Here is an 11,429-nt window from a genome sequence, read left to right as displayed (position 1 = left end):
TTTTAGAACTATTTTGGAATCTTTAGCTACCATGGTAGCAGGAGCACAATAAAGAAGCTGCCACGGATCTAGCTAATACACTTTCTTAACTATCTTACTGGTGAAAGTTATCAGGTGGGTATTTCACTCTCAATTTGAAAACAAAAAAGTTTCACATAGATCCTTTTCATTTAATATCTCTTATCCTTTCATAACACTGTGAATTCCATACTATTTTTATTAAGTTAGTATGAATATATAGAAATTACTTAACTTTATTAAAAAGAAATAAATAAATGGCTGCTAATAAATGTGGTAAGATAATTGACAGATCTTTACTCAGATTTGAGTATTTGGGATTATTCATGCTATTTTATGTTAAATTTTCAAATTTATGCCTTAAACCAATAATATGCTCATAATAACAGGTGAAACATTGTGGTATCCATGCAGCATCCAAATAGTTAAATATTGTCATAACTTATCAGAAATATCATTTTTGAAAAAAACTATAAAAGTCTATACTCTTTTTATTGTTCTATCAGTGAATAAAAGTTGAATATTAACTGCATCTAGAAAGAAATCACTGTAACTAAAAATATACCAGTTTAAGTTTCTTAATATAACAAAAAATTTACCTTATGTTGATTATTCAGGAGTGGTCTTAAAATTTTTAAATATTTTCACCTTTGATTATACAGTGTTTATTAGTAATTTTAAACTAACATATTATCAATATAATCTATTTTGTTAATAACAAAAATCAATGTTTTAAGTCAATGTTAATAATTCATGTGGAAGTAAGGATCAAATACATATTAGCTTAACAAAAAAACATCAAATATAAACTTTATCTTCAAAATCAGTTTTTTTCTTAAAACACATACTAACAAAAGAGACAAATGCTACATATTTGACTCATTGTGTCATTAATTCTGACCCTAAATGACATCACTATAGTTGACATAAGATGTTACTTATTTGTTTTCTGTTATTAGCAGAGATCAGATGTTCAGGGAATTCAGAGATCACAGAATTGTAAGTGAGACTCTAGTTAAATATTTAACTATTTAACAGTTCAAATAATCTTAAATGTTTAAACAGTATGATACAGAACTTCTTTTAAAATTTTTTTTTTAGTTCTTACTGGAATTATTTTTATATAACTAGAAACATTTTTAAAATACATAATGTATTTCCATACTAATAACAAGTGATATATTTATTGAAAATGAGTTGATTAGTAGAAGATCATATTTAGCAGAAGTAATTTAGTTGACATCAGATAATAATTCCATGCATTATTCTTGATCGACTCAACATGCACTTCAGGATAAAGTTATTAATATATAATTTACGTGTTGTGACTTAGACCCAATTTGAGTGATATCAACCTTATAATTAGTTTACTGACTTTAATTCATATATTCACTGCTTTCTCCTCCAGTGAGCCGGACTGAGCCTGGTTTAGACCCGGCCACATTTCTCCTAATACAAGTCAGCACCACAACCAGAACTGTATGAAGAAATTCTCAGCACATATAGGGCTTTTTCTGTTGCAAGCATCACTAGTTCACCTGTAGTGGGAGCCAAATAGATATATTGAGCTCAGCACACTAAGGAACATGGATAGCTCTGAATCAAAATGGATCAATAAAAAGAAGATACTGCAGTTGTTTTCCCCTTTCTGCTCTTGTGCCCGAGAACAAAGTCAAGTCAATCATGAATCTCCCGAAGTGGGAAAGAACCTCTGGAAAGCGAACTGCGCGTCCAGAAAGGAGAATGACATTTTCAGGAAGGACAACAAGTCCCTGTGGAGAGAGAACAAAGCTCTCAGAGGGGAGAGCGAAGCCTTCCGAAGGGACAACAAGTTGATCCGGGAAAGGAACCAGCTCCTGCAGGAGGAAAACCAGGTCCTCTGGGAGCTGAAAAAGACCACTCTGGAGAAACAGAAATTACCCAGAGAAAATGTCAAGGCCTTGAACACGCAGAGAAAATCCAGTCGGCAACAGAAACGAGCCTGCGAGGCCCAGCTCAAGGCCCGCAAGCAGCAGGAGATCGCCTTCCAGAACGAGGCCAAGGCTCTGGACGAGGAAATGAGGTCCCTGAACCAGGAGATCAGGGCCCTGCACCACCAGAAGAGAGCCATCAACATGGAGGAAGAGGCCCTGGTGAAGGAGGGCATGGCGCTGGGGAAGGAGGAAGAGGCCCTGTGGAAGGAGGAGCGGGCCCTGCGGAAGGAGAACAAGGCTCTGAGAGAAGAGCACAGCGCCCTTCAGGAGGAGGAGAGAGCCCTGCAGGAGGAGGCCCTACTCCTCCAGGCGTGGTACAGCTTTCTTCAGGAAAGGGAGCTCAAGAGCACAACAATGAAGTAGAGCAGAAGGGTGACTTAAAGATGTGACCTGAGAACCACGAGGATCATTGACCTTCCAGGGGGAAAAAGGGGAATTTGAAGTTAAAATACTGGTGTTGGGATTGGAGAGCAAAGCCCCAAAATTCATAGGGCTTCTATTTGGTCCTGGAAACAAAATAAAGTCCTTTAAAGAAAAAAAAATGAGAATTTTTTTGTTTACTGAAATTTTAGAATTGTAACGGTGATATAATGCCGAAAATACTCAAAATATGACATCAAATGTAAAAGCTGGGTTTACACTTTATTTTTAGAGACATTGGATGATAACAGGTATCTCTTAAGAGCAAATGTTTGTCTTAAAACATGTTAGAATTATGAATAATCTAGTGAAATTTACAATTTTTCATGTTTGGTCCACAAGTGTTTTATTGAGAAGTATCTTTTCTGGCTCTTCTTTATATTTATTCTAATAATCTAGTTCAGGAGGCCATAAAACTGGTAAGGATTTAAAATATGGGATAATAGAAAAAAGAGTATTTGTAAGTTTATTTTTCCTCTTATTTATTAGGTTCCTTGTGTTTATTGAGAGGGGTACAACTCCACTGACTAGATGTATTAATGAGAAAGAAGGAAGTGAGAGAGCAAAGTTCTCCAAACTAGAATAAAATTTTAGTTTGAAATGTGAATTCTGTGGAGTATTTTATGTTCAAAGGAAATTGAACAAATTTTGATTCTTAAAAGTATTAATGTTGATAATTCATCTAATCAAGAGCTCCTTTTAAAAAATACTTTTGCAAAAAGTGAATCATACAGATTTATTAGAAATACAAATATAGTTTCAGAACATTCGATTAAAACTGTGGAGGATTATTACCATGTTTTTAATCAGTTTAAATTTTGAGCAGAAAGCAAACATTTATGGGGTTTTATTGAATATCCCTGAAACATCTCATTCTGATCCTTGACTTGTGTTGGGGTATAGAATAGAAGAAAAGTATACGAGGAGAACCCATTTGCTTCTATCAGTGCTAGTACCTCTACAATATGTCAAATTAAGTGTATTGAATGTCTCTTGTTAGCACTCTATTAATATGGATAACTTTAAGAGTTCCATAGCCTGCAAAGGAAGATTAATAAATACACATTTTTACTTCAGTTTTTAAGGGAAATAATCTACTTCATAGTTTACTGACCACTGTTCCACCATATCTGGCACCAATTAAAATGATTTCGCCTTGGAAAGATTTAAAGTATGGTTTACAACCAACTGTTTGACAAACTTGGAGTCCTAATAGGACAGAGAAAATATTTAAAACCTTTTTATGATTGATCATTCCTCAAAAGATATTAGCAAAAGACTGCAGGCCAACTTCAGAGATCTAGAAATTTGTGAATATCCTGTTCTGTATCCTGAAAATTCATTTTGGTGTATTACTGTTCACAGAAAAGACCCATTACTCTTGAAATTACCTACTTTAGATAGAATTTTTTTTTTTTTGGTGGTGAGGTCAGATGCCTTTGAAGTGGGAGGGGTTATCAAGGGCTCCTATCTGTAGGAAAATGGTCATTATTGCATCACAATATAAGCAGCAGTAATTCAGGTTCAAGTGACAGCATAGGACATACTGATCAGAATTTCCATCTCTCCTCTTTGAATTCAAATGTTAAGTTGGATCAACACTACAAAGAAATTTGGGTTTTTATAATATTTTCAAAGTGCAAAATTAGATAATTAAGAAATGGGTTTAAATGACTTTTGTAAATATAATTTCTTTTTATTCCTATGTTACTTTACTAATACACATTAATCAAAATCATACTAAAATTTATGTTTATGAAATATTATGTAAAATATATTTACATGCCACACAATAAGTTGTATACATTTAAATGTATAGTAAAAAGTTTTGTGTATATTGCTAAATAGATATCAATTTTTGAATGAAAAATGAAGACATCTTGTTGTTCACAGTGAAAGAAATTTGTGGTTCATTTACTCTTTTATTATCTATTTTTAAAACTTTATTAAATGACATTATCAACATTTTGGTTAGGTTTACAGATAGATAAAATCCTTATATAAGTGGTTGTCCATGGAAGCTGTCTATACCCACAAAACAATCAATCCTATTGTTTTATCTTATTTCACTTATAATACTAGCAATCAAGAATGTTACTGTTTCTCTAGGAGAGCTTCTATCATAGGGAAATTACAGTAACATAAAATAGGAGTAATGAGGCACACTATAAAAATGGAAAAACATGCATAATGGAAGTTATCAATATTTTTGTATACAATTGAAAAGAAAAGGCTTCTTTGTAGTATGGGCCTTAGTAAATGAAAGAAGAAGAAGAAAAATAAGATCAGGTAAAGTAGGAGAAGATGTATTTAGGACTGATTAACTTTAGGATAAAAATGATAAGCCTCAATGCTGGGTACGTTCTTAGGGTACTTGGGAGGTCATTCATAACAGGCAAAGGGATTCATACTGTTTTTTTTCTTAGATTAAGTAAACATAAATTAAAATTTGGTTAAAAAGAGATAACCTTATGTAAGTGAAGCAATATTGCTAAAGAGAAATATATTCCTGAACCTCTCACTTTTATTATTTCTTTGAATTTCTTATCAATTCATTTATTCAAATATTATTCATTGATGACCTTCCATATGTTAGATGCAGGCTATTTCCAGATACTCAGTGGGAACCAAAGGAGAAAAGTCCCCTTCCCTCATAATTTCCTGAAAGGGAGACCATCTGAAGGTCATTTATATCCAAGGGTCCTCACTGACATTGCATTTCCTCAAGGTCAGCAAGTGATCCTTAACTTCAGGAGAGAAGAGTTATATGGGTACTACAAATATCCTCTCAGAAATGATAAACTATTCATCTTTCTTTACAAAACCATGTACGTTTAAATTTAATTACTAATCTTTTATTTAAGGCTTCCCAGATCTGTACTTCACTTTTATTTGTACTCCACTATGCTCTAAGTATTCTCTAATTTGCCCCAATTCCACATCATTTTCCACCATCTTAGAAAAGTTTTATCAAAACTTCTGCCCTTCAATCTCTTTTCTGAAAGTTCTGTTGGCTGTTTTTCCTGGAGAGATTTCGGTGGAATCGCCCCATTAATTTACCTTTCTGGTCAGGCTTGTAGACCCCATGAAAGATGGAGCTATGGTAGATTTCTTCCTTGCTGGCAGCATTTCCAAAAACAACTTCCAGCTTCTTCCAACAAAAGTATAATCTAAAAGGAGCACATGGTATCTGACAGCACTTTTATCCTGTTACTTCCTGCTCAGATTTCTGTTCACTCTGACAATATCTCCTTCATAATCTGGATCATAGTATACTACTCTACCCCAACAGCTTTCATAAGTCTTTGACCTCAAACTGAAAATGGATTATTAGTTCAGAAATGGAACATTCACCTTCTTTGATTTTCTTATTAAAAAATAAAATTTTCTCCAGTCACCTCAGCCTCTAAACCCAGAGAAAATCATGATAAGTGAAATAAGCCAGGCCCCAAAAGCCAAAGACTGAATGTTCTTTCTGATATGTGGATGCTAACCCATAACAAGGGAAGGTAAGAAGGGGAGGTATAGAAATTCATTGGATTAGACAGGTTAAATGAAGGGAAGGGATGGTGAACGGGAATAGGAAAGACAGTAGAATGAATCTGAGATAATTTTCCTATGTATGAACAGTTTAACTTCACATCATATAAAACCAAGAATAGGATCCAAATTAAAATGGGTTACACTCCATGTATGTATAATGTGTTGAAGCACACCCTACTGTCATGTTTATCAAAAAACAACAAAAATAAATATATATAAAACTGAAACTTTTATGATTGGTAAACATATTGGTTACAAATCCAAACTGTCCCTCTTTTGGAACATTTACTCTACGCTTCTATCATAATTCCCTACTTATCCAATTAATATTCAGCTTAGATTCTGGTTCATTATAATATCCTTAAAAATGTTCTTTACCTCTTGATAAACTCTTCATTGCACTAACAAAAAAAAAATCTAAACTTGATTCCCTGTAACAACATGCCTTGCCTTTCCTGCACCAGAGTAACTGACAGAGTATCTTTGCTATAGCCAACCTATTAATTTTAGTCATTCTAATCGGTGTGAAGTGGTATCTCATTGTTTTAATTTGTATTCCCCAGATGATTAGTGGTGTTGAACATATTTTGTTAAGTATATTATTCATTAGCATACATTTCCTTATCTTTCAGTTATTTTGTTCATTAAAAGTTCTTTATGAATTTTTGCCAGTTATATGGTTTGCAGATGTCTCCAATTGGTGTCCTTTCTTTACATTTTCCAACTGTGAGATGTAAAGGGCAGAAGGTTTTGTATGTAATATCCCATATATGCATTTATAATTTAATGACATCTGATATTCATGTTTACTATATTATTAGAAAATATTCTTTCAAAAGTACCACATACTTTTGTTTAAAAAGTATGTGTTTAAGTAATAGCATTCAACCAGAATCTAAAACCAAATTTTGCTTGTATGTGTATAAATACTGTAACCAAAATCAAGCAATTTATCTTAATTGAACTTCAGTTTGACCAATAATAAGTTAGGGATATAAACTAGCAACATTTGAGTTAAACTTATAAGAGTTTTATAGATATTTTATTTAACCCATTAAATTATATTCTGTAATTAAATACATTTACCATTTACATTTTTTTCAGTAAGTTAAATCGATGCTTTAGAATGGATAAATATTTTGCTCAAATAAAGGGAAGTAGAAGGGGAAAATTTGAGCTTTAAATTCAGGGAATAAAAACAAATTCTGATTATTTTTCAATGTTTTCTTGAAATTATTATTTATGATAAAATGTGAAAACTTTTTGTGCTTTGTAAGTTTCATGTTTTACCCAATTGTTTGTAACTATGCATTAGAGTTCATCATATTTCTATACTATTTTAATTATACTTTGTTTTCAAGGTAATTGCAGCACTTCATTTTTCTTTTCATTTGACATAACTTCTTGATGCTTGCAACTGTGTCCTTCACACAAAACACTACAAAGTTATGCTCAATTATTTTGAAACTTTAAGCCAAGAATATTGACCCTTTTACTTGAAAAAATCATCAGCAATTCCTTACTACTTTAATGTTAATTTTTAAATATTAAATTATAAAGTCACTGTTCATTACAAACTAGGAACTAAGTCCTCACCTATTTTGTCACTGACTAGTAACCATAATTTTCTAACTAGTGTGTCATGTGACTCTAGGAATGCTAAACCCCATGCACATATTATCTCATATAGAAACTATTAAGGGAAAGATGTATATTTTTAAAGAAATTATCAGTAACTATAATTTTTATAGAAAATTAGTCTTAGATATATTTCAGACACAGTATGCTAGTACTAAGTAAATATTTTTTCATAGGATGATAAGTTCTCTAGTTCATTGTAGGCCCATGCCATATAAACAATCTTTTTCTTATGATTTCTGTAGTTACTTGCATTGCCAGAGCATAAACTAGATCTATAACTTTATTATTTGGAGAGAGTGAGACAATATAGTGAAGGACTTCAAGGACATGAATGAACATATCCCTTCACAACTCTGTTCATGACATTGTGTTGGCAGCTTGAACTTTACTCACTGCAAATTACACCTTTATATTTTTTTAGAGCTTTATATTTTCTAATTAAACTTTAACAATCTACCACATATCAAAGTGTAGTGAGCCGTTTCTGTGTACTGTGGCCGCCATTACAAGATGGCGCTGGTTTCCCCTGTAGTCTGTGACAAACAACTCCTTATCAGAATGAGTTGGCACGCTATGACTTGGCACCCTATGAGAAAACTCCACGTGGCAGTTGTGCATTGGGGCTTTATCTGCTTTATTAAGGCTGGGGCACACGGGAGTAGTAGTAGTGGCAGTAGTAGTAGCAGTAGTAGTAGTGGCAGTAGGAGTAGCAGTAGAAGTAGTAGTAGGAGTAGCAGTAGAAGCTAAAAGACATGTCAATACAAAGGCCTGAATAAACAGCTGAAAGAAGAAAAAGTATCAAGGACCTGAATAAACTGCTGAGAGAAGATTCCCGAGTTGCGTCTTCCTTGCGGGCAAGGGGTCGCGACATCAAAGTCCATTAAAAAAATAAAATCTCGATTTTTTTCCTGTTTTTTTTTCAGTCCTTGAATATTGGCCAATTTCAGATATTCATAGAATCAATAAGTATCTTTCAAAGAAATATCACATTGTTGAACTATGATTTGTTGGCCATGATTTATATTGCAAAGAGAAAAAAAGAAATGAATAATTGCAACAATGGAGCAAGTAATTTTGCTCTTATTATTTTACTTTTATTAATATTTATTTTAATGTACCTACACTTCTAATTTGAAATCACATGCTCATATTCATTGTACTTATTTTAAAAATAGAATTAGTATATAGGGAATGAAAATAACTGGAAAAAAATATTAAGAAATTGAGAATAGCTTACTAGTTTTTTATGTTCAGAACTGTGTACCTTAGGTTTTGGAACTACAATTGAAGGAGTTCAACTGTAATGAAAATGGCTCATTGGGTTGCCCAAAGGGAATTCCCTATATGGTAACAGAAGTCAAGAAAATATTAGAGCTTTCTGAAATTATAGATTTTCTTTTTCTTTTTAAAAATTTTTAAAAATTTGTTCTTTTAGATATATATGATAGTAGGATGTATTTTGACACATTACACATACTGGAGTATAACATTATAATTAGGGCTGCATTCTTGTGACTGTACATGGTGTAGAGTTTCACTGGTAGTATATCATTCATACATGAACATAGGAATGTTATATCTGATTCATTCTACTATCTTTCCTATTCCTATCCTCTCTCCCTTCCTTTCATTCCTCCTTGTCTTGTCTTCTGAACTTCTATTCTCCAAATTTCCTCCACACCTCCTTTGTGTGTTAGCATCCACATACCAGAGAGAACATTAAACTTTTAGTAATTTTGGGACTGGCTCATTTCACTTAGCATGATAGTTTCCAGATCCACCCATTTACCAGCAAAAGTCATAAAGACATTCTTTTTCTTGGCTAAGTAATTAATATTCCACATTTTCTTTACCCATTCATCAGTTGAGGGGCACCTACATTGCTCTTATTGTTGGTTCTATAGCTTAGCTATTGTGAATTGAGCTGTTATAAACATTGATGTGGCTTCGTCACTGTAGTATGCTGATTTTAAGTCCTTTGGATATATGCCAAGAAGTGGGATAACTGGGTCATCAAATGGTGGTTCCATTCCAAGTTTTCTGAGGAATCTCCATTCTGCTTTCCAGAGTGGTTGCATCAATTTGCTATCCCACCAGAAATGTATGAAGCTACCTTTATGAATAACTGCCATTCTGACTACTGTGAGATGGACTCTCAGTATAGTTTTAATTTGTATTTGTCTAATTGTTAGATATGTTGAAATTATAGATTTTATACTGAAGGAATTTGTGATGAACTAAATTAAATTTTTAGTGAAAAACCAGAAGTGTACTTAATGGATGAATAAAGAAAAAAGTTTGTAGTTTTTGTTTTAAATAAAATAATAATTATATTCATGATTCACATAATTTTATATTCAAATTACTTCCAAAAATATCACTAAAGAGATGAGTTTCAACTGAAGAGGAATATAAGACATCACTATAATTTCAGTTAAACAGTGAAGTGTTGTATTCTATTTTTATCATTTGTAGCATTAAGAAAATACATGTACTTATAAACAGAAATTAATCACCTCTATAAGTACATTTTATTAAATGATTAGCAAAATGATTGACTACAAACTTCAGTGACAATAGTTTTAAAATGTTATTAATAAGCTGTTAATTTTACATGAGCAGAATCATGTAAACATAATCATTCCATTACTAAATGATGGTATCTCAGAATAACATTAATTATTTCAGACTAAAGACAAGATGATATGTATTGCTAATTGCTTGCATATGACAAGAAACACAAAGACTTTAAATTATATCAAGGTGAAAAATACATTAAGTCATATTTCTCATTTTCTCAATTAAGGAAAAATTCTTATAAACTGAAAGATGATCTTCAAGCTCATTTGAAAGAAATAAGACAAAAGAAGTAATCATAATTTTAGGAAATTGAGATATTTTAAAATAGCTTTATTTCTTTTTCTAGAAGAAGCAGTCAGTTGTTGTAGTCCACTGACACCATATCCTTTTTTGAATAGCTTTGTATCCTGCCACTTTATTATACAATAGCACCCAGTCAGGGGGTCCATGGTTTCTCAGTCAGTCTGACCAATATAGGCATTATACTATTGAGTATACATTGAAATTAATGAAATCCTACAGATTTCAGATAGTAACACAACCACAATTTCTCTGCCTACAACTCCACTGATAACATTCCAAAAATTTGATTTCCAAGGATACTACCATATAATCTCCTATACCAAACAAAATAAAGTTCACAATTAGATACAGATACAAATGGGAATGTATAAGTACACATGTGTTATTCAATACATTGAACAAAAGATAAATTAGTTTCCTAATGGTACAAAAGGATATGAAACAAAATGAAATTATGGACATTCTCTACCTCTTACTAATACTACTGCCAAAACAATACATTTTGAAAAGGTATGTTTAATATCTATATATGCATATCTATACCCAAATAATTTAATTTTCAGGCTGGGTGGTGGCTCAGTGGCAGAGCACTTGACTTGCATATGTGAGACACTCAGTTCAATCCTTAGCACCATATAAAAATAAACAAAATAAAGATATTAAAAATATATAAAGATTATATATATATATGTATACATACATATGTGTGTATACACAGAGAGAGAGAGAGATATTAGTTTTCTAGGGTGGTCACAACAAAATATCACAGACTAGGTGGCATAAAGAACAGACATTTGTTTCCTCATAGGTCTGAAGGTAGAAATTCAACATCAAGATGTCAGCAGGAGTACTTTCTCCTGAGGCGGCCCTGCCTAGCTTCTAGATGGCCATCTTCTGTGTGTTCATATAGTCTTCCTTTATGGGATGTATTAACATCCAACTAAAAGGACA

The 11,429-nt window shown here is 32.5% G+C and overlaps 1 protein-coding gene across 1 annotated transcript; it reads left to right on the top strand.

The window, feature by feature from the left end:
* Positions 1 to 1,604: 1,604 nt before the first annotated feature.
* LOC144250997 (uncharacterized) lies at positions 1,605 to 2,354 on the top strand. The gene has a single exon (XM_077794139.1). The coding sequence runs from the start codon at positions 1,605 to 1,607 to the stop codon at positions 2,352 to 2,354; it is 750 nt and encodes a 249-aa protein (XP_077650265.1).
* The last annotated feature ends 9,075 nt before the right edge of the window (positions 2,355 to 11,429 follow it).

This window comes from Urocitellus parryii, chromosome Y (assembly GCF_045843805.1).
Source record: "Urocitellus parryii isolate mUroPar1 chromosome Y, mUroPar1.hap1, whole genome shotgun sequence".
In the NCBI taxonomy this organism is placed as follows: domain Eukaryota; kingdom Metazoa; phylum Chordata; class Mammalia; order Rodentia; family Sciuridae; genus Urocitellus; species Urocitellus parryii.
The sequence above is the reverse complement of the archived record's forward strand: the minus strand, read 5'-3'. Positions and strand labels throughout refer to the sequence as shown.